Source organism: Aquila chrysaetos (genome assembly GCF_900496995.4).
Source record: "Aquila chrysaetos chrysaetos chromosome W unlocalized genomic scaffold, bAquChr1.4 W_unloc_4, whole genome shotgun sequence".
In the NCBI taxonomy this organism is placed as follows: domain Eukaryota; kingdom Metazoa; phylum Chordata; class Aves; order Accipitriformes; family Accipitridae; genus Aquila; species Aquila chrysaetos.
In genome coordinates, this window is record NW_024470324.1 from 1,425,828 (window position 1) to 1,450,410 (window position 24,583).

General features: G+C 42.6%; 1 protein-coding gene across 2 annotated transcripts in view; it reads right to left on the bottom strand.

Annotated features, from left to right (window-relative positions):
• Positions 1 to 952: 952 nt before the first annotated feature.
• The window catches only part of LOC121233033 (microtubule-associated serine/threonine-protein kinase 4-like), a 235,285-nt gene continuing 211,654 nt past the window's right edge, over positions 953 to 24,583 (bottom strand). For both annotated transcript variants that reach the window (XM_041121619.1, XM_041121618.1), the window contains 5 exons: positions 18,295 to 18,524; positions 10,573 to 10,695; positions 8,315 to 8,451; positions 7,444 to 7,625; positions 953 to 5,111 (listed from right to left, as the gene is read on the bottom strand). In XM_041121619.1, coding sequence (XP_040977553.1) covers positions 1,243 to 5,111; positions 7,444 to 7,625; positions 8,315 to 8,451; positions 10,573 to 10,695; positions 18,295 to 18,524 — 4,541 coding nt within the window. In that variant the 3' untranslated portion in view covers positions 953 to 1,242. The remainder of the gene's footprint in view (positions 5,112 to 7,443; positions 7,626 to 8,314; positions 8,452 to 10,572; positions 10,696 to 18,294; positions 18,525 to 24,583) is intronic.

Consider the following 24,583-nt stretch of genomic DNA (forward strand, 5'->3'; position numbering starts at 1 on the left):
TATAATTACAGTATTTACTTTCTCTACATACAAATAAAAAGATTATGTTATGAAATGTATGGAGCTACTCAATGCATTTAGAAATGAATGTGAAACCCAGAATTACTTGCTAAAAACAGCAAGTTAAGTCTACAACATAAGGCCCCAGCTATGTATTAAAATGTATCAATGTCCTGAACTTTTTTGAAGATATGACACTGAAACTGCTTTTTTTCCTTTTTACCTTGCTTGTCAAAATAGAAAAAAGCTATGGCTGTATGAAGCTAATTATGCAGACTTATATGCCATGATAATATGTATTCTCTAGATTCGTTAAAAAACAGGGATGAACATAACAGTACTGCAAGTCATGTGCTTATACTTGTGCCTCACACTGTAAGGGCCTGAATTTAAAGAAGCTCAAGGAAACCAAGAGAGGATTGCAGCAGAAACTAAGCACACAAGGTGCGCTTCAGAGTCTCAGCCTTGTCTGAGGGGAAGGTCATAGAACATACTCCCAATAAGACAAGATGAGAACCACCATTTCACCAAAGAACACGACTCTTCCTGGGATGCTGGGATAACCAAGTGGTCCTCCCTTAGCTTTAATTACACCTACTCTAAGAGACAGGATTTGTGCAGTAGGGAGATGCAGTTAGATTTTGTGTTAGATCTGGTGAAGCAGTCAGCCAGGTACAGCACTATCAAAATCTGATTATCAAAAATGTAAAAACTCACAATAAGTCACCATATTTATTCTTTCCTAGTATTTTTTTTTTAACCTCTAGCTAGGATTTTTAATAAGTAAAAATGTGGCCTATTTTTGTCTTCCAGTCAGACCAATGCTTGTGCATGTCCATGCCAGGTCTGAATTTTAGTAATTCATTTTCATATTCAAGTATGGCAAATAAGTGGCAAAGCAACTATCTTAAAAAAGGGGAGTAAACAATGCAATCAGCAGCAAAGTATATATGCTACATTCAAACCCCAAACACATCACTAGGTATTTACAGAGGAAGTCTTTTCTTCAACAACTCTCAGCTGTAAAGGTATTTTTGTACAAATATGATATGGTAACAGTTTTACTGGTTACAATTGGGAAGGCATTTTGAAAAAAAAGTCCTCTCTCTATATACCCCCTGTCCCCTTTCTTCAGTGACATAACAGCTTTGCCACACAAAGACACCACACAGTGCTGGTTTAAAGGCAGTCAAAATATATTGTTTCAGCTAGTCTTGAAGTCACATCTGCCAGGTCTTACAGTCAACAGGATTTTTTGAGAGGACTGCTCCACAAAGCTTCCTTTCCTCGCCACCGTGGAGCTGAGTCTTTGTTGTTAGAAAGTGTATTAGGGTGGTCAGGTGTGGTTGCTGACCTGGATAAATCTTTACCTGCATTCTGTTTTCTTGAAGCAGACTGCTGAGCCTGAAGGGCATCTTTTCCCTTTACATCCACAGTGTTAACAAAAAAAGACTTTTCTTGATTTCCAGGTTTCCCCCCAAGGTTTGAAGCAGGGTTGCAGGCTTCTACTACAACAGCAGCACTATGCAAGGTCATCAGTGAAATACTTTTATTCATTTCTTCCTTAGCACTCCCTATGGAAAAGGTGCTTTTCTTTAGTTCCTTGCAGCTGGTTGTAGGAAGCTCAGGTGAGCCTGCTTTAACCTTTGCTGAAGATGCATCACTCTTCCCTGAAGACAAAACAGATACTTCTTGTCTACATTCAGAGAAATTGGTTGAACAAGTTAGCAACTTTCCTGATCTTGCAGCCACACAACAAGAACTCTGCCCACTGGCATCCAACAAATGTTTTATTGCAATCTTGTTGTTTGTATCTTCTGGCTGTTTTTGATTAACTTGTCCTTTCCCTTTTGAATCTTGAGAGCTTTTCCTACTTGCGGTCACTTTTTCTGCTCCTTTCCCTCTGACAACACAGTTTGCGAGGCAAAGGGTAGGCTCTACTTTCCCACTGTCCTGTTGAACATAAAGTGCGTCAGTGCATATTTTTCCTTCGGGTCTTTTGTCTGCAGAGATCATCTGGTTACTAGGTCTTCTATCTGCCTGTTTGCTCAGCAAGAGACAGTCTTTCACAGTGGAAAACTTTGGAGACATGGTTTGTTTTTCACTGAGGTGAAGTTGCTTTTGATCAGCAGATTCCCCAAAGCCTGCTGGTTCTTGCCTTTGCATTTGCTTAGAACTCTCTGGACCTGCTGGCACCAGGCCAACAGCAGAGGATTTAGATTTGGTGTCAGGAGTGATGCTGCTCATTTGGAGGGTGGCTACTGAGCCATGCTCCAAACTCACAGGCCTTTCAGCCTGCGCATGTTCATTGTTCATTTTTCTCAAAGAGCATGAAACAAAAGAAAGGGGATCTGGCACATTTTTACTGGCATGTTTCCCATCTTTTTGGGAGCTGGCAGACACCTGAATAATAGTTTCTTTTTCTTTTACAGTTGGAGTGCATGTTTTTTGTGAAAATGTCTGTTTATCCAAGTGCTTAAAGGAACTTGTATCAGAGACAGGCCTGAGTTTATTACTGCTGCTTTCCACATAGGTGGCAGCAGGCTTCATGTGTTCTTGAATACCTATGTGAACATCTACAGCACAGTTTCTGCTTACAGTCTCTCTCACAGCAGGGGACCCTGAAGCATTAAGTTGCTGCCGAGGAACTTGGCTGGACTGCTCTCTCTCGGTAGCTTGAAGCCTTATGTCAGGGAGCTGTTTCTGACCTTTCTTTCCTAAATCTTTGGTGTTGTCCTTCTGCACAGAGGAAACTGGTGCAGACTTCTCATTTTCAGGATTACAATCTACTGAGGATTGCATGGGCTGTTTGGATGGAAGAGCTTCACTCTTTGGCTCTGCAATAACTTTCTTAGACTCACTGAGAACTTTCTGCTTGGTTATGTTCCTTTCCACAAAACGACTAGCAATGCTGGTGTCACCTTTGCCTAGCTGTTTCAGTGAATCTCTGCCATCCATAGGTTGTGCCTTGGGGCCAGCTGCCTGCATTTTTCCTTGCATCTGAGGTGGAATGGCAAAATCAGCAGAATTTTTTTCACTGCTTTTGGAGTAGCTTGTTTTCAGGACATCTGAGACAGATACCTTCAGAGATGACTCCCTGATCACCTCCACCTTTGCAGGGGTAGGCTCACAATTTCTCTGGGCTACTGGCTGTTTGGCAGGCAACTCCTTTTGTATTTGCTTCTCTTTTCCTACAGCTTTTTCAGAAGTGCTTTGGACAGTAGAAAGTTTGGAGTATGTTTGGGTAGTTTTAACACTCTGAATAACATAAGACTTTGCTTCCAATGAATTGTCCTTCTGTTTTGAAGGGGAGGTGTCTGTCTTTTGAACAGCTTCAATAATAGAACTATTGCCTTTAGCAGCTGGACTAGAAACCTTTTTCTCTGTCACTGCTCCTGCAGCCACAGGGATGACTGGTGGATTTGGAGAATTCTTGCTTGTTTGCAGAACCTGAGGCTCTGATACGCTGACTTTGCTAGATTTTGAATAGCTTAACAACTGCTCTTTCTGACAGGCCAGCTCTGCCTTTCCACCACTCCCCTGTGGTGTTGGGGGTTTAGGAGATCCCCCATCACCACTAGTGCTCTGTCCTTCTGGCAGCATGCACAAAGGCAGTTCAGTCTTTGAAGCCTGCAGCCCAGAAAGTAAGGCAATGTCTAGTGTGCCTTCTATTGGCTTCAAACAAGAAACAGACCTCCCATCAAGTTTATATTCTGACGGACTTTTTCTGACAGGAGACTCGGTGGAAATAAGGGCTGAATTTTCCACACCCATTTCCGCTCGGCCATTCAAGGTCTTGAGAGGAACAAAAGAAACCGAGTTAATCTGAGCAGCATGTGCACTGCTGAGAAACACTCTACCATCGGCAACTGCAGTGGAGTCCTGCTGTATGTTTATGGGTCTGCCTGTATTAAGTTGAAGGCATTCATGAACATTTGATGTCAGTTTGGGTTTTAGCACTGGACAGATGCTGTCATCTTTTTCTTCAAAAGGCATTTTCTTTCTAAGATAATCAATATTTGCAAGTTTACCATCTAATCTTTCAAATTTGACAAATTCTTTCATTGGTACATTTTCATCTGTGTTTTCTCCCTTTCCATTTAGCATCCTGTCAGAGGACTGAGGTAGCACATCTTGCAGTGTACATGGAGGGGAAATTCTTTTGAAGTCATAAGAAATATGACTGAGGTCATTAAGCAGAGGCCCATGACACATCTGTGCATCTAAAGCAATACAATCATTTGATCTCAAGCTTGCATTCTTTTGAAGGGTGTCTTTGAGTATGCCACCAGCTGACTGGGTCTCCAAAGCAACAATTTTTGTTTCAAACTGATTTGACCTTTCTAATACCTTCTGGAATGCTTTTTTGTCTCTTTCTTCCAGTCTTAAGGTATTGGGATTTTCTGGTTCACTTCTAGGTTCATGTATAGCAGCATTTGCTTTTTCATCAAAATCTTGCTTTTTCATAACTATCTTGACCTTCAGCTTCTCTCTGTCTAGCTCATCGATGGATTCTTGCCTACCTAATTTTCGGGAGATGGGCCGTTTCAAGCAGCCCTGCTCTGCGGGCCTGACTCGTGTGAGTGATGGCACATCACATACATTCTCCTCCAAGCTCTGAAGAGTTACTTCCCTTTGGGACAATTCTCTATTCACTTCTTCCTGGGTCACTTCCAGATTGTGTTTTAGTGAACATAAGTGTTTCTTATCACTGCCATAAGAGGGTGCAAGTTTCTCTTCAGATTGGACTCTCTTTAACAGTGGAGATCTTGGTGGCTCTGCACTCTTTGGCCTAACAATATGCTTTACAATAGTTGGAGGGGAGTGCATTTTGCTAGGAAAAGACTGAGCTATTTTTGTATTTCCAATTGAATGTCCTAGCAATGGTGATGGAGATCGCTGAGGGGATGTCGGCTGGGGTGTTGGAGAAGGTGTCCATGCCAGAGGAGAGAGAGGAATGCTGCCAGCTGATTTGCGTCTTCTGGATCTGTATCTTTGCCCACCAAGCTTTGGACCCAAGCCATGAAGAGTGCTGGGTCTTATGTGTCCTGAACCAGCCGGAGAATTGGGAGCACTTGAACTAGGGGAGCTACTCTGGGAAGAATTAGTACCTAAACAAACAAACAAAACAAACATAAGATTAGCAAGGTTTTTTGAATCTTGTCTAAATGCTCAGTGAGAGGTAGCGCTTGCACTGATCCAAGAAGGCATAAGTGCTGTCTGCTGCCATAATGTTCCAAAACTTGGAAGGTTTCGAGTGACTGGGCTATAAAACCCACATCATAGAATCATAGAATAGAATCATAGAATAGTTTGGGTTGGAAGGGACCTTTAAAGGTCATCTAGTCCAACCCTCCTGACCTTAAATGTTTCCAGGGATACGGCATCTACCATCTCTCTGGACAACCTCTTTCCAGTGTTTCACCACCCTCATCGTAAAAAATTTCTTCCTTATATCTAGTCTGAATCTATTGTCTTTTAGTTTAAAACCATTATTCCTTGTCTTATCACTACAGGCCCTACTAAAAAGTCTGTCCCCATCTTTCTTATAAGCCCCCTTTAAGTACTGAAAGGCCACAATGATGTCTTCCCAGAGCCTTCTCTTCTCCAGGCTGAACACCACCAGCTCTCTCAGCCTTTCTTCATAGGAGAAATGTTCCATCCCTCTGATCATTTTTATGGCCCTCCTCTGGACCTGCTCCAACAGGTCCATGTCTTTCCTGTGCTGAGGTCCCCAGAGCTGGATGCAGTACTCCAGGTGGGGTCTCACCAGGGTGGAATAGAGGGGCAGAATCACCTCCCTCGACCTGCTGGCCACGCTTCTTTTGATGCAGCCCAGGATACAGTTGGCTTTCTGGGCTGCGAGTGCACATTGACGTCTCATGTCCAGCTTTTCATCCACCAGTACCCCCAAGTCCTTCTCCACAGGGCTGCTCTCAATCCCTTCATCCCCCAGCCTGTATTGATACTGGAGGTTGCCCCAACCCATGTGCAGGACCTTGCACTTGGCCTTGTTGAACCTCATGAGGTTCACATGGGCCCACTTCTTGAGCTTGTCCAGGTCCCTCTGGATGGCATCCTGTCCCTCAGGTGTGTCAACCACACCACTCAGCTTGGTGTCATCTGCAAACTTGCTGAGGGTGCACTTGATCCCACTGTCTATGTTGTTGAGGAAGATATTAAACAGTATCGGTCCCAATATGGACCCCTGAGGGACACCACTCATCACTGATCTCCATCTGGACATCGAGCTGTTGACCACTACCCTCTGGACGCTACCATCCAACCAATTCCTCATCCACCGAACAGTCCACCCATCAAATCCATATCTCTCCAATTTAGAGAGAAGGATGTTGTGGGGAACCGTGTCAAAGGCCTTACAGAAGTCCAGATAGATGACATCCGTAGCTCTTCCCTTGTCCACTGATCTAGTCACTCCATCATAGAAGGCCACTAGGTTGGTCAGGCAAGACTTGCCCTTGGTGAAGCCATGCTGGCTGTCTCGAATCACCTCCCTGTCTTCCATGTGTCTTAGCATAGCTTCTAGGAGGATCTGTTCCATGATCTTCCCAGGCACAGAGGCGAGGCTGACAGGTCAGTAGTTCCCAGGGTCCTCCTTTCTACCCTTTCTACAAATGGCTGCAATGTTTCCCTTTTTCCAGTCACCGGGGGCTTCACCTGACTGCCATGACTTTTCAAATATCATGGAGAGTGGCTTGGCAACTGCACCAGCCAATTCCCTCAGGACTCTGGGATGCATCTTGTCAGGTCCCATCATTCCAATTATGTTGCTATTTCTCCCTTTCCCTCCCTGTTCCTTCATCCCCTTTAAGTTATTACTTCCTTCTGTTTAAATAGAATAGCTGATGCTTTCTGCCACACTTCAAAGCAATGATCAAGGCTTTCCAAATAATTTACCTTTGGCAAGGGATTGTACAACAGCAGTCACTTTTAGTAACGCACTAAAATCATGACAGAAGTAAAATAGGAAAAAGGGGCAGGTGAAGCACTTTTAGGAATTCAAAAGATGCATATTTCAGCACCCAGCCAATCTTTTCAACAATAAATCCATGTTCATGAGAGCCCATGCTAGTTCCATTACATAGGAACTTTTTCTTCAGTTTCATTATTTTATCAATCAGCCTCTCCTAGGCAAGATTCTACCTTCTACTCTAAACCTGGATTATTTATTACTCAACTTATAGCCATCAGACTTGGATTTAAGCTCTGGGACAAACCTAGAAGACAGTTCCCTTTTAGGTGCTTCTGTATTATGAAAATGCATCAGGAATCTTTTTTCCCTTTTCCAGATAGAAACCAGCTGTTCAATGATTATGCTTGTCTGAGCTGACTACTCTCAGCAGAGTGTAACAGATCTGGGGGGCTCACAAGAAGTACAATACACTTCAATTTCAAGTCCTTTTCCTCTGCCTTCACACTCACCAGATGGAATATCAGGAGTGGACCGGTAGCTTGGGGTAGGTGATCTGGGAGACAAGCCGTGGGTTGGAGACCCAGGCAAGCTCTCCCCTGATGAAAGTGATCGGTTCAGGCAGGAGAAACTTCTGCTGGTGTGAAGAAGAGGAGAGGATTGCTTGGCCAGCTTTTTAAAGAGAGATCTCCTCCTAGTGTGAGAAGAGCACAGCATTAATCAGAAGCTAAGATGCACAAAAGATACTATTATCAGAGGCAAAGCTCTTGTGGCTGACATATTGCTTCACTCTCCCATTACCCTCAGAAAAGCAAATATTAAATCTATGTTTACGTGAAAATAAACCACACTGCAGAGTATGAAGTCTAGAAAATATACTGATTTGCTAATAGGTAGGATAGATATTGTAACTAAATGTATTTGTACTAAAATTTATTCACTGCATTTCAGAGGAACTGTTAGCTCCTTATGAGTATAAATCTTCATTTTCTTAATTTAAGAGCTGATCAAACCTGAAGGAATATCTGTACAGTACTAGCAATTTATTTACAAAATGCACATAAACTTAGCACTAGAAATTTTAATTAAAAAAGTACAAAAAGATATACTGAAATCAAATTAAGATGCAACCTCAGTTATTCACTTTCTTCCATATATCTGTGTGTGAGCCATGCAAAATTTTTAAGGGATATTTTAACAGATCTAGTTTAGGCAAAACAGGATTGAAAGAATGTGTTACAACCATAGGATCTCATAGAAGAAGGTAAAAAGAGGTGTAGAAGGCAAGAGAGAGAATTGTATTAACTTAATTTTAAAAATGAACTGTTATGTATACACACACACACAAGGAAACGTTTGCCATAAAACAAAAGGATTACTCACCTCTCTAAACAATCTTTCTTCTTGGTTTTCTTACTGCGCCTGACCATTTGGCTCCTGTAGCTGTTTTTCCTGGCAGGTCCTGTATTGATGGAAGTGTTTTCAAAAGGGGTTGCTGTTATTGACACTTTGTTACCACTCTGCCAAAATGAAGGAGGAACCTTTAGGCATGAGTAATATAAGACCACTTTTGCTTTAAACTGAAGTTACACTACACACGCAAATGTAACGAGACAGAACTCTAGCATCAAAGTAAGAGCTGGCAGTGTAGGGAACCCTATGCAGATGTTGCCAGGCTAATTTATGTCAGATAAACGATGACTGGAAAATTCTCAAACTGCTGTCAAATTTCCTAAACTTCCTCCATTCCAAGAACCAGCTTCAGGACAAGCAGAAATTCCAATAATTGTAGCTAGACAGAAGGAGACCAAGGACTGACCAAGACCACAATTTTCAAGAAGAAAATTTCTATAGAAACATCTTATTTTCCCACAAAGAACAGCTGTCACCATGCAGTGGTCCATTCACTGGCCAGTCACATCTCAGGATACAGACTATTACAATGATGAAACGGAGGAGAAAACTTAATCTTCATTATCAGTCCCAAACAATCCTTTTATCTTGTTCAAAAGAGATAACAAATATAATTAAGTTAAGCTTTTTAGGACTGTTTGCATGAACAGATGACAGCTGCTCTATAAACAAAACCAACTGGAAATAAATATCTTATGTTTTAAAAATCCATACCTCCTGCCCAGCACTGTATAGTACTACAGTGAACTTCTTTTAAAAGGAATTCCAATAACCCAAATTAATTTATGATACATCACATTTGGATAAACAACGATCTCTCGTGTTGAGTTTACTCTTGTAGAGTAGTGTGCAGGGCTGTCATGTTTCTCTTTTTCTGTAGTTTTTCTGTATCTGATGCAGAAAACAACTGCATACCCAACTGCCTAAAATTGCCAAATTTTATCTTATACATTTCTTGCAAAACTGGAAAAATTGGAAATTCCTCTTGGTTTCAGAGAAGGAAAATAAAGACTTAAGGAACAATGTATTTTGCATCTTTCCTCAGCTCTTTATATTTCCCAATGCTTCATTGCTTTCCAATCTTCTTTTATAACTGACTACTCCCTTTGACAGGCAAAGATCAGCATGATGTCACACAATATGAAATACCCCTTTGGCCAGTTTGGGTCAGCTGTCCTGGCTGTGTCCCCTCCCAACTTCTTGTGTCCCTCCAGCCTTCTTGCTGGCTGGGCATGAGAAGCTGAAAAATCCTTGACTTTAGACTAAACACTACTTAGCAACAACTGAAAACATCAGTGTGTTATCAACATTCTTCTCATACTGAACCCAAAAGATAGCACTATACCAGCTACTAGAAAGAAAATTAACTCTATCCCAGCTGAAACCAGGACAATATGTAACACCATGAAATTGTTAATAATATAGGAAGCAAATACAGCTGTCTAAAATAATTCTAACCTACTTTAGTCTATGCTAAAAAGTTTACAGAAAAACTGCAATATGAGGAGCTACAGTGAATAGCTAAGACACTACCATTCATTTTAAAAAGTTGGGGTTTTTTGTTTGTTTAAGAAAAAATGTATGTATAATTTTCTAATAGGACAGACCTCAGAAAACTCCACATGTCAAGAGCAGAGAGTACCAGTCACACCACAAGAGAAAAATGTGAGAGAATATTCATAAAAGTCCAACTGCAGGATCAGAACTTCATTAAGCAAAGAAGCTTTGTGGGACATGCCTAGCTATATATGAGACAAAAACCTTTTGGGCCTTAAGATTATGAAAGGCAAGTTTCTGTATGGTAGGAAAGAAAATATTTCATATTCTTTGTTTCCACTTTTCCTCATTGATTTCACTTTAAAAGGAGAAAATGAGAAGTAGCATCATCATCAAAAGCTTTAATTACCTGATGAAGACATGAATTCAAGAAAGTACTGGAAAATGCCAATTTTTTTTTTGAGAGAGACAGAGGCATCTCTTTCTGTCAGTGCTCCGAATGTACTTTAGCTATCTCAGCAGCAATGTCAGTTTATTGCAGAGAAACCAAAATCATAACAGGATATATGAAGTCATTGACCTTTCTCCAGATCTGTGCAACAGTAGCTTAGAGTTTGTACCTGAACAACCAGAAAACCTGATAACTAATCTCTGAGGGAAACAAACATAATCCCTCAAATCCTTGGTGAAAACAAGCAAGTGCTTTTGTATCCCAGTTGTGCAAGAGTTACCTTTAACAACAACTCAATGACTTCTGTATGAACAAGACCATGCACTGGCTCTCCGTTGATATGAGTAATCAGGTCTCCAGCTTTTAAACCTGCTTGGTATGCTGTGCCTCCTTCTTCCACATTCTGGAAATCAGAGATGAAAAGAATATACACAAAATGGACTCATGTTTAACCTTCATACTTTCAAGAGTAGGCTTTCTTTAATGAATTCTTTCTATAAAACCAGTTGGCAATGAAGAAAACTTAGAGATATTAAGTTCTATGAAGGAAGAGAAAAAGAAAATCAGACCAGCCAGTTCACCATCAACTACTTAATTGAACTTTATACTTACATGGGGCCTGGAATGGTTTCAAAGCTCACTGAAACACTGCTTGTTGCCACTGGTATTAAGTAAGCTCTGTATAGCAGGGCAGTTTTCATGCATGATAAAGAAGGGATGATTCACTCCCCACAGCAAAATTTCAGATTTGAATGAAGATTTTTAACATCTGACACTTAGAAATACTTGTGTGATTAAGGCAGTGGTCACATGCAGTACCCTAATCATGATACAAAATTTTAACTCCACCATATAGTTAAGGACTGTTTGTATTTGGTTCGAATTTACCAGGCTGCCCATTAGAGGGAACAAAGGTGATGCAGGACCAAAACAAATTGAATTGCAAATTATTAAATAATTTATTATATTTAAAAATGAGCTTCTGAAGAGTATTAAGTCATGCAGCCACTACTGAAGCCTACAGTACTTACAGAGCTAAAAGAATAAATACCTATAGTATTTTGAAAAAAGCCAAGGTTTCATTTTTACTGCAGTGTACCATTATTTTTCTTCCTTTCACTGATGTGATGCTATACCAGTGGCAAAAAGTCCAATTTTCTGATCTATTCCATTATCAGTCACATGTACTCCAATCTCCAGATTCAATGTTCTTGATGGATTAATAGGTCTGAGAGGTAAACAACATGAATGAAAAATGAATGATACACTACCACATTAGTAGCATTGCTATTTCAAAACCCACCATGGATATTGTCGTGGTTTAACCCCAGCCAGCAACTAAGCACCACGCAGCCGCTCACTCACTCCCCCCCACCCAGTGGGATGGGGGAGAAAATAGGGAAAAAGAAGCAAAACCCACGGGTTGAGATAAGAACAGTTTAATAGAACAGAAAAGAAGAAACTAATAATGATAATGATAACACTAATAAAATGACAACAGTAATAATAAAAGGATTGGAATGTACAAATGATGCGCAGTGCAATTGCTCACCACCCACTGATCGACGCCCAGTTAATCCCCAAGCGGCGATCCCCCCCCCCCACCCCCCCCCCAGTTTATATACTAGATGTGACGTCACATGGTATGGAATACCCTGTTGGCCAATTTGGGTCAGCTGCCCTGACTGTGTCCCGTCCCAACTTCTTGTGCCCCTCCAGCTTCCTTGCTGGCTGGGCATGAGAAGCTGAAAAATCCTTGACTTTAGTCTAAACACTACTTAGCAACAACTGAAAACATCAGTGTTATCAACATTCTTCTCATACTGAACTCAAAACATAGCACTGTACCAGTTACTAGGAAGACAGTTAACTCTATCCCAGCTGAAACTAGGACAGATATTTACAACAAAACATTATATAAAACTTCAAAGCTGTGATGGGTTGACCCTGGCTGGTTGCCAGGTGCTCACCAAAGCCATTCTATCACTCCCCCTCCTCAGCTGGACAGGGCAGAGAAAATATAACAAAGAGCTTGTGGGTCGAGATAAGGACAGGAGAGATCACTCACCAATTACCGTCACGGGCAAAACAGACTCAGCTTGGGGGAAATTAACTCACTTTATTACAAATCAACCAGAGCAGAGTAATGAGAAATAAAACCAAATCTCAGAACACCTTCCCTCCACCCCTCCCTTCTTCCCGGGCACAACTTCACTCCCGGATTCTCTACCAAACCCCCAGCAGCACAGGTGGACGGGGAATGGGGTTTACGGTCAGTTCATCACACGTTATTTTCTGCCGCTTCATCCTCCTCAGGGGGAGGACTCATCACACTCTTCCCCTGCTCCAGCGTGGGGTCCCACCCACGGGAGACAGTCCTCCACGAACTTCTCCAACGTGGGCCCTTCCCACGGACTGCAGTTCTTCACGAACTGCTCCAGCATGGGTCCTTTCCACGGTGTGCAGTCCTTCAGGAGCACACTGCTCCAGCGTGGGTCCCCCACGGGGTCACAAGTCCTGCCAGAAAACCTGCTCCGTGGGCTCCTCTCTCCACAGATCTGCAGGTCCTGCCAGGAGCCTGCTCCAGCGCGGGGTTCCCACGGGGTCACAGCCTCCTTTAGGAACCTACCTGCTCCGGCGTGGGGTCCTCCACGGGCTGCAGGTGGATATCTGCTCCACTGTGGACCTCCATGGGCTGCAGGAGGACAGCCTGCCTCACCATGGTCTTCACCACGGGCTGCAGGGGAATCTCTGCTCCAGCGCCTGGAGCACCTCCTCCCCCTCCTTCTTCACTGACCTTGATGTCCGCAGGGTTGTTTCTCTTACATGTTCTCACTCCTCTCTCCTGCTGCCGTTTACTGATATATTTGTAATTAATTTTTCAAAATTATTTTAAGGTAGTTGAAACAGTTTATATATATATACGCACATATTTCATATAATATATAAATTATATAAAATATATTGTTGATTATCAACCTCAATTATAAAATAAATATAAACACATACATATTTACAGAAATATATATTTATTTTACAGTTAAGGAGGTTGATAACCAATGAAATGCAAGAACTGCTGTCTTGTCCTTTAGCCTGTCTCCCACTTCATTCAAACCAGTAGTAAACAGAGGATGAAAAATACATGATTTATTCATGACAGAAAGTCTTTTTCCTGTGCCATAGAACCCTCAAAGGTATTCACAATTCCAAATGATTTGCACATTTCTACACAAAAGAAAGTCGGTGCTTGAAATCTGCCTACTTGTGTCTAGTAAAATACACAAGGAACCTGTTGACTTTCATGAATCTCTTAATTGAAGCAGTTTAATAAACTCCATGTATATTTCAACAATTTCTGTTTACAATCTCTTAGTTTTGCAGACCCTGCCCCCAATCAAAGAGGGGCTGCACCAACTTTTTGGTTTTCTGTAGGGTACGGCGTTCGGAAGATCTCGCGATGTCACGGAAAGGTAGAAGGCTAGTCGTCGCCTCCCTATGACATATCAGTAATCCCACCTACCGTTGTTAGTATAAAAGGAATTAACTGCGCAATAAAAGACGAGTTGGCACTCACACCATGTGTGTTATCTGTCTCTTCCCTGGTCCGGGCCGACCAGTGATCTAATCGCGGCACCTTGATATGTAGCACTGCTACATAGTGGTGACCCCGACGTGATCGGCCGCACAGGCGACGATGGAGCTTGCGCAAACGGTTAAGGTATTAAAGGTGTTAGCTGATGAGGTGGGTGCCCGCGGTTCGATTAGGAGGGGCCCCACGGGCGAATGCATCCAATGGATGCTGCGCCGGGGGGCATTGGGTCTCCTAGATAAGTTTTGAGCCCCCCAAATTGGGGAGAGATTCGGGAGTCCTTGCTCCGATCCGAGCGCGGAGCTGCTGAACGATCGCAGAGTTGGGGAAGGTGTAGAAGGTGGTCGCGGCGGGACGGGAGGCTGAGGCGTGCTGGCTGGCGGCGCGAGCTGCTGCGTCTGCGGGTGCAGCGCCGCCTCGGGAGCAGCGGGGACAGTGCCCTCGGGGACAGCGGGGACAGCGCCCTCGGGGACAGCGGGTCGGACTCAGACGGAGCGGGCGGCCGTGGAGCGGGGCTCGCGGAGTGGTCCGTCCTTAATTGCGGACATGGGCACGGAGGGTGCGGCGGAGACGGAGGTTTGTCCTGTAGGGGCGGCACCAGCGGGACCTGATGCGCCCCCCCCCCCAGTATCCGTGAGAGGAGTTGCGGCGGGTGCTTCGGCAGCTCATGGGGAGGGACGGTTTGCAACGCCTCAGGCACAGGCACAGGGCATACGCGGGCGTGACTTTACGGCAGTTGCAACAACTGCCTTGGCCGCTCTTAGGCGTGTCGCGGCCATGGATAGAGCGGACCCCCCTTGCGTGAAAGTTCCGCAGGTTATTGCCGAGAGGTTTACTGCCTTTTTAGATCGGCTTCAGCTTGCTATGCAAGCGGCAAACCTCCCGGAGGTGGCTAAAGAGGCGATTGTGCTTGAATGTGCTAGGGCTTAAGCTAACGCACAGAGCGCAGCGCTTGTCTCTCATTTGCCAGCGGGTTCGTCCCTAGGCAACATGATACGCCATGTACTGGAGAGAGAGCAACACCGGGAAGCGCGTCCGATAGTGGCGGCCTTGCAACAACTTTTGCGGGCGGGTACAACCTGATACTGCTTTTGAGGAGGCAGTCTGTAAGCAGGCCGCTAACGAGCAGCATTCTGATTCCGATAATAATTCTTTTGTATCAGGCAGGGTGGACTCTGAAAAAGAGCCGCATTTATATCCCTCATTACCTCCACCGCTGCCTCCCGCGGCCTCTGCGCGGCCGGGACCGCTGCCGTGCCGCCGCCGTCCCCCACCCCCCACCCCAATCCCCTGGTACTCCCTCTCCAGGGTCTGCAGAACTTAAAACAGAACCTGGCTTTGCTGCACTGCCTGTATCTCCTTCTCCTGCTAATCCCTCTAACTCTGTGCCTCTGTCTAATCCATGACGATTCACTTAATGATTTGGGAAAAAATACACATAGTTTGATGCAATGCTGTCGAGAAAAAACTCTACAGCAAGGAGATACCATGTTTACTTTTCCTGCTGTATGCACACCTGCCTCAAGTATTACAAGAACCTCAAGAGTTAGAGTTGTTAGGATCAGTCATCATGAATCCCTGTGTGATGTTTAATTACACCTATAACACCAGTCGAAAGGGTCAGAATGTAAATGCTATTTTGCCTGTATATAGAAATGCTACAGCTTGGTGTAACTATATCTATTCCGGAATATCACACTCTTTTTTCTATTCCAGCTGCTTTACCTACGCGGATGTTTTTAATTTGTGGGAATAGAGCGTGGGAGAGGAATTCCATCACAACTTAACAGGAGGCCATGTAGCCTCGGACAACTTACATTACTAACACCCAATATCAATATGATTCACAGTAAAAGGCTCATGATAACTGACACAGCTTTAAGTGAATGGCTAACAAGTTTGAGAATTATGGGATGTTTAAAAGATTTGCTTATGCATGGCTTAGTTATTTTAATTGTAATATTAGCAGTTGTAATGATTGTACCATGTATCATAAAATAGTTGAACGTATGATTGCAAAAGCATTTCACATAACTTGCTTGCACAAAAGACAAAAAGGGGAAATTGTGGGAGATTTCTTGGAAAATGGGGGAACATTTCTTTGAGCCTGATTATTTAGAGTTAGCATAAGTAGCCCGCAGTCAACATGAGTGGACCGGAGTACGCTCCCTTTAAGCCACTACAGTATTTGCATGTTACCGTAGACACCTATAGTAAATATATTCTCGCTACAGCGCACAGGAAGCAGAATAGCTTGGCGGTTGTACAACACTGGCGTGCTTGCATAGCCCAACTGGGGATTCCACGACAGATCAAGACGGATAATGGTACAGCTTATACTGCGGAAAAGGTAAAACGATTTTGTGCAATCTGGGGTATAGCCCTTGTACATGGCATTCCTTATAACAGCACCGGCCAGGCCATTGTAGAACGAGCACATCAAACCTTAAAGACCCTGCTAGATCAGCTTAGGGAGGGGGACCAGGCGGAGCCCTCCTGCTTACGGGATAATTCACCTGTTCCCCGTACACAGCGTCTCCTGTTAACTGTGTTAACTTCATTAAATCAGACAATTCGGGGGGACCTGGACCAGACGGCGGCGCAACGACATTTTACGACTATGGAAGAGAAAGGCCCCTACCCACTGGTCCGTGTGCGTGATCCCCAGACACGCCAATGGGACGGACCGTTTGAGCTGCGTTGCCTCGGGCGGGGGTATGCCTGTGTACAGACGCCTGAAGGGCTACTGAAATGGGTCCCTAGTCATATGGTTCGTCCTGCCCTAACCTCATAGTGTTTGAGTGTTTTTCTTTACAGATTGCTGTTATCCTTTCCTTGCTTGTGATGTCTTGGGTATCTGCTACGAATTTCTGACACTGGAGCAATTAATAAACAAGATAACAGAACTGCAGAAGCAATAAGGAGCTGCAAGAGCTTTATAGCAATTAAGAAAACTGTCATTTTGGCTTAGAGCATTTAACTGCGGGATGGGGACTTAGGAGTTGGTTTGTATCTTTGTTAAAAATCGGGGTTTCTTTTATTCTTGTGTATTTTATTAGGTATAATGTTGCTTTTACTGTGTTTAATTAATTGTGTTCATAGATCTTGTAGGTCACCTTAGCCAACATAACAGGTCAAGATTCTCTGTGCACTGCAACCACATCACTAAGCCCGTGAACCAATAGACAGGATGGCTATGACTCGTGCGGCACGCCTGGCCAGCGACCGCATGTGCCATAGGCTCCCCATGTTTCAACCGAGGTGAATTTTAGCACCCGCTGGCCACGTGTGCTGAAATCTGTTCCTCTGCAAATGTACAAATACCGGGATTTTCCGAAGAGCATCGGGCTGGTGTACGGCAAGGCCATCGTTGCCTCTGTGGGGATGCCCACGTAAAGCTGGCACCTACCGATTGCTGGGCTGAGTTCGCGGATGGTGGTGACTAAATCTGTTAATGCTCTTCTAATAGAAAAAGGGAGGGGGAATTGTTGTGGGAACATATTTAGCTAACGGTCACAAGAGCATTCCAGACGCCTTTAGAAGGCCTTGAACAGAATAAACAAAAAGACAAAAATAAGAAAGATACCAATTAGAAAAACACAGGTGCACATTCCACGATAAAGAGAACTTGGCACAAACAACCTCAATTCGGCAGTTTATCTTGACCAATTAGACTGAGATAAGTCTCGTATGTTTAGTTAGTATAACCAATTATATTTTATGTTTATGCGCGTGTACAATGTTGATACAACCAATCATTAAGTGCAACTGGATGCGTGGACAGTGCATGAATAATGTGTGAATAGCGTGTGTAACCAATAGGAGCTAGTTGGACATGAAGAGGGGGAAATGTAGGGTACAGCATTCGGAAGATCTCGCGATGTCACGGAAAGATAGAAGGCTAGTCGTCGCCTCCCTATGACATATCAGTAATCCCACCTACCGTTGTTAGTATAAAAGGAATTAACTGCGCAATAAAAGACGGAGTTGGCGCTCACACCATGTGTGTTATCTGTCTCTTCCCTGGTCCGGGCCGACCAGTGATCTAATTGCGGCACCTTGATATGTAGCAATGCTACAGTTTTCTAAGCCACAGCACTCTGAACTTAGACATGGCTGTTCACAATTGCCAAACTTGCTAAAAGTGGAAGTGACCCATGCAGAGGGTCAACATCACACATAGGTACCACTTCTGCCAAAGGTGTGCATTATACAGCTTGGGGCAGCCCTACAGCCAACACTAGCCTTGTGCACAGGCACAAATTTCATTCTAAGAAAACTGGCACACCACCACAATTTACACAGTAACTGTCAAGAAACAGATACCATGGGTACAAAAGATCAAAAGCAAATACATCATTACAGTTTTCTGTGGCTGTATATAAGCAAAAAAAAAAAAACCCCACAACTTACCCAAACAATATGGTGCACAGTGTAAATATCACTGTCACCCACGTAAACCCTGATTGCTCGGATGGTGAAGCCATACTTTTTTCCTGAACTGTGAATTACTATCGGCTGATGAAGACTTGCAGCAGCAATTGAAGAATCATGGCTGGGGGATGAATCTTGTGAGGATGAAAGATCAGATGATATGGAATGAGGAGACATAGGACTTCCCAAAGGAGAGAAACCACACACATCTGAAAAAAAAAAATCTGCCTATTAGAGTACATTCTGAGCACACACACACACAGACACAGAACAGGGAATTGCTTAAAGTTTTATGACACCTTTGTGTCAAAATATATCATTGTGTTTGCATGAACACTCTTTCTTCCTCACTCGGTGTGAATCTTAGTGAATGAGAAGTTTGACCAACAACCAAATCTTAGAACTAAATTTCTTTCCCCATAGCTTAACCCCTATGTTCTTAATGCAAGGATTAACTTGTTAGATGTAGGCTGCCTTTTCCTTTTAGATAGGAAACACACTCATTGCTAACACTGAAAGAACAATTCTCAGTCTTCTTCCTAACAAACACTCACAAAAAGAAAATCAGAGTTTGGTAGCAGATGTCATTGTGAGTATGCCCAAAACCATCCCCCAAATCATCATGCAGTGGTAAAGAAAGTGTTAGTTGGTACTGATAGCATATTTCCATACATTCTGTATGGTATGTCTAAATATTTTGATGGTTTTAATATTTTGTACCAGCCGTGGAAACTGGTTTGCTGCTAGGTGACTGTAAAAGTGAGATTTGGTAAATAATTATTAGAAATCTTATACTAACACTATGATTGAAACAATAGACAAAAGTATAGCCAAGCAATTAACTAGTAGAGGTAGTTCCTCATAAGTTTTGCAGTTCTTGGCTCTTATGACTATATGTTCCTGTACGCTAGATGAGAACAATGCTGAAACTGACCCCATGTGATTGAAGCTGCGTTAAGCTTCAAGATCAAAGAACAAGGACAGGAATAAAGACTTCAAGGACAGCCAACAAGAACTTCAAATGGGTCGGTGGTCGCAAAAGCAGCCCTTCGACTCAAATGGATCCTTCATTGCGCATGATCGGATGTAGGCAGTACTATGATAATCAGTTGCAATCATTTTTATGTATATGTATACTAATCTGATTAATATGCAATTAGTTATTCTATATAACCTGTTAGTGCTAAAGCTGTGGCATGCACGCTAGGTGGAACTATCCCCCGTGCATCCTGTGCTGCAATAAAGAATGCCTGCTTTCTAAAACTCCAAAATGAGTCTTAGAGAGTTTCTTCGACCGGCTTTTCAGTATCAGTACTTTGGATTCAGTTATATCTAGATAAAGACTACTGTACTTAAACCACAATATCTAGTTGGTACATAGGACAGTAACTCACAATGCTTGTACCAAGCCTCCATTTTTCTACATTCTGCTACTTCATGTAAGACCAAAAGACTTTCTTGCAACAACAGTATCAATTATGGCTTTGTTTTATTTCATTGTTTTGAAAGCACTCTGTGCTCACGTTTGTGCAAATGTAAACACAGTTGCAGCAGCATAAAACACACTTTTGTGACTAACAGGGTGACAGCTCTTGAAAGGAATGCAGCCCAGAAACATTCCAGGTTTGGTTTCCGTGCCAAGCCATGTCATGTGAGGGCAGATATGCTTTGTCAGCACAGGCGCTACTCCCTAAATGTGAGTCACCAGAGGCTCCTAGAGATCGGTATCACTGGGTTAATGCTGAAAACCCACAGAACAGCCAAGCCTAGAGGGGCTGTCACTGTCATCCTCTGGCTCTGAAACATGCCCAGATCCCTCTGCTTTTGCTATCTGATACACGTGGGACACATCCTGTGACTCTCAGCCACATGACTCGGGTCAGGAACACTGGCCATCTATTGCTGTAGTTTATTTTACTGATAAACATGAATGAAGTAGGTTTTTGGACAGTATTAGGTACAGCTAACATATAAGATTTTGGTTGATATAAAGACAACATTTTTCAGTGTAGGCAAAGCTAAGTTCGGATTTTATAGAATGATGCTGAGATTAAACTGAAAAAAACATAGTTTAATAAGCACAGTAACTCAGTCTATACCATCTCTGAACTTAGTGATTCTTACCCGACAGCTGTGAAAGAACTACTAGAATATAAACTGATGAATAACTCTGAGTATTACTTGACTGTGCAATTATCTGTGTGTATATCGTGCTCCTGTGATAGCTTATCTCAATAATTAGCATGCACTGCAGGCCCTCTACAAGCAGAAAAAATAACCATGGTGCTAACTGTTACAGGGGTATACCAAAAAAACGCTTATGACATTTGGGAGAGAAATATTATTTGGAAGAGAAATATTATTTGAAAGAAAGAGTCTATACAAGGAACAAGCCCAGAGTGTTTGCAAGCCACTTGCAGTTTACAGTGTCGACAATGCCCTGAACAGGCTGAGCACATGGTTGCTACCTTTCTCATTGTAAAAATAAAGCCATCTTCATGTCTCACATGCATTTTGTGAGAATGACCATTCACATTGGGACAGCATCACAGAAATGCTAAGTATTCTTTTCATTGCCACCTGGCTGTCCTCACTCAAGCAGGGGCAAAATATTCCTCTTTAATTGAAACTCAACATTTTCCTCTTGACTTATCTCATTAAAAAACACTCATGGTTAGCTGGTAGAATTACAGGTATTGCATAGGAAGCCTATGCTGTTCTTTAAACTGTATGATAAAGAAGGGTAGAAAACATGAGGTGAATCAGATGGGCCTTTCACTTCTCCAAGGTCTCCAAAACACATGCACAATAGCACTGTGTTTGCTCACCAAGGTATTACGGAGCACATAGGGCACACATGCTTTACAACCCAGAGGTAGGTGAAGTCTAAGATGTCAACTCTCTCTGCCTTAGAGAGCCAGAACCAACTCTTCAACACTGCGTACAATTCTCCACTAGCCTGAGGACTCAAAGCAACCTGCTGAAGTTATTGTCAAAACCACCTTTGAACATATGAAGCAAGTGCAGGGTTATGTTATCAGACCAGCAGATACTTAAATATTACACCTATGGTCTAAAAGCAACATATGGCCAGTGTGCAAAGTTGAGACGTAATCCCACTTTTGGAAAAAATCCCTCTAAGTTTGGGAAATTTGGACTTTGATTCTGAACCATTACGAAGTGAAGCACCAATGCTTCATCTGGAAACATTCAATACTACTATTATACTTCCACTTATTTATAGCAATATTTCTAGCTTCACATGTTGAGTATTCCATGTAAGCCAATATAGTACAAACAGGAGCGTACAGGCTATTTCCACTTTTGTGACACTTCTCTCTGGCTTATCACCTTTCCTTATGGGAGAGAACTAGTCAGGCTAGTGCTGTTACAGAGTGCTGCTGTAATAAACAGCTATTCGTGGAGATGTACCTAGAAAGCTGCTTAGAACTTAAGCTACAACTCTACTGTAGGACGGGCCAGGACTGAAGCCTGCATCCTGCTGTGCATGCACATGGTCGAACACAAAGTAGTCACCACTAAGCTACAGTTTTGCCTGTCAGAGAAGGTCCCTCAGCTGTGATGTGACCACTATAACTGGCTGACAAGATGGGACCATCTAGTAACACACATGAACAACAAGAGAAACAAAAAACCCCTGTAACATAGAATCCATTCTGGACTCACCAAAATCTTGCATTTATGTTGTAAACCATCAAGTATGCACAAATCATAACATTTCAAACAAAAAGATTTATCTCTACCTCCTGGGATCATGAGGGACAAAGCACTCGCAGAAAGGGGCTTTGTGACTTTTCCAGAGATGATCTTTATCTCTGTGCTTTCTAATCGCTGACGAGCCATGTGAGATGCAACTTCACTGGGTGGCTTTGAGGAGTTATCTGTACTGTCCACACTCTCACTTCTTCCATTTATCTGATCTAAGTGCTCTGAAAAACTGCCAACTGTACAAAGAAGAAGGGATAAACACATTGAGGGAAAACTGTGGGTCAGGGAGGGGAAATGGTACAATTGTGAGATAGGAATTTTTCTTTCTGTCCACAAGCTCATAAAACAACATTATAGAAATCTGAGTAATTCTTCCAGACTTACAGAATGCATTAAGGTTAATAGAACGAATTGAAGCAACAGTTTATGTAGTCACTGACTAAAGTAAAATGTAGACAAAAGCTAAAGCAAGTTTGGTATCTCAATATGCAGCACTCACTTCAGAGAACTTAATCATACATTTATTTTTCATGTGAACTCCTCCTAAAATAAATGAGAGGCTCCAATCCTACATAAGTTGCTATAAGCTTAACAACTTTTCCAAAATCATTAAAACACTAAGTACAATTTTATTTTTAATTATCTTTTGCTTTTATTCTTTGGGTGGTTTTCTACAACACCTGTGAGGAGGAAGATACCTGGTACCACAAAACTCAATATTACAACCACATTAGTATTAGTCTATCATAGGTAATGAACTTCCACAATACTGAATGGAAGGAAGGACAACAGCATTTCAAACAATGAAAAAAAACATAAAGGCCTTGTGTCATTGTCGTGGTTTAACCCCAGCCAGCAACTAAGCACCACGCAGCCGCTCACTCACTCCCCCCCCACCCAGTGGGATGGGGGAGAAAATCGGGAAAAAGAAGCAAAACCCACGGGTTGAGATAAGAACAGTTTAATAGAACAGAAAAGAAGAAACGGATAATGATAATGATAACACTAATAAAATGACAACAGCAATAATGAAAGGATTGGAATGTACAAATGATGCGTAGTGCAATTGCTCACCACCCGCCGACCGGCACCCAGCTAGTCCCCCGAGCGGCGATTCCCCGCCCCCACTTCCCAGTTCCTATACTAGATGGGACGTCATATGGTATGGAATACCCTGTTGGCCAGTTTGGGTCAGCTGCCCTGGCTGTGTCCTGTGCCAACTTCTTGTGCCCCTCCAGCTTTCTCGCTGGCTGGGCATGAGAAGCTGAAAAATCCTTGACATTAGTCTAAACACTACTAGCAGCAACTGAAAACATCAGTGTTATCAACATTCTTCTCATACTGAACTCAAAACATAGCACCGTACCAGCTACTAGGAAGACAGTTAACTCTATCCCAGCTGAAACTAGGACAGTCATGTGAACAACCTGCAAATGATTTCTTCAAAGATTCAAAGATATCACGGGAAAATTGTATGACCTTATGAAACAAGCACCAAGGGTAGGTCGCCTGTTTAAAGACACAGCAGTAATTCCTAGTATTTCTTTAAGGTCACTGAATATCCTGTTGCTAATGGACCACAGAAAAAAAAAAAGAAATTTTTTCTTAAGTGTAATTAATAAGTGACAAGAGAGGAACAGATGCTTTGAATTATCGTGATTGCTGTGTTAATACCAACACCACAACATGGAGCTGGGGGGAGTGAGCAGGACTCAGGATACAGCACAGTCAAGGTTTTTGACAAGGGAAGGAGATGGAAATGGTTGTACAGCTGTATGGGATTGAGGAAAATGCAGACTACAAGGGCAATTAGGGGTATGTGGATAAAAAGGAGATATAATATAAGGGGTATCTTGAGACAACTCAGTGAGGTACAAAAGAGAAATAAGCTGAAGACAGGTATATGTGGAGAGGAGGTAACTGGAACCTATATATGGACAAATGTGAGACTGATATAGGCCTAGACCTGCGTTAAATATCAGATCTTCCCACAGTTATACAAAACTCTCCTCTGAAAGTACAAAACCAGCAAGATACTAGGGCCCTGGATCCTACTGAAATGCATGCAAATACTTGTGCTGGGAGATGGATGCATAAAGGAAATAAATTATTCAAGTAGGGAATTGTTTACAACACACCCTCCTAGATTCCTAATGACACAAGTGACTTCCACAAGTCAAAGACAACCCTGCCAATTCTGAAAGGCATACATCTTTGAGATGTCTTAATTAAAAACACACAATGGTACATCACAGAGTGTTAGAAAACAGCAATACAGATAAGTAGATAAGTTGGAATGACTCTAGGATGATCGATCAAAAAAAAAAGTTTTAAAAAAATCACCAACTTCATCAAAGGAAGGTATAAAAATAGTGTTTTAAGTGCTCAAGGGATCCACAGAAGGATCCTGCAACAGCTCTATGGCAAAGTCATAATTTTATTCACTTGCCTAGCAGCCCTCCAGAGTCAGTGAAGTAACATCAAATGTTGGCATTTCCAAAAATGCTGACACTTTCCCATACATATTTTTATGAGATAT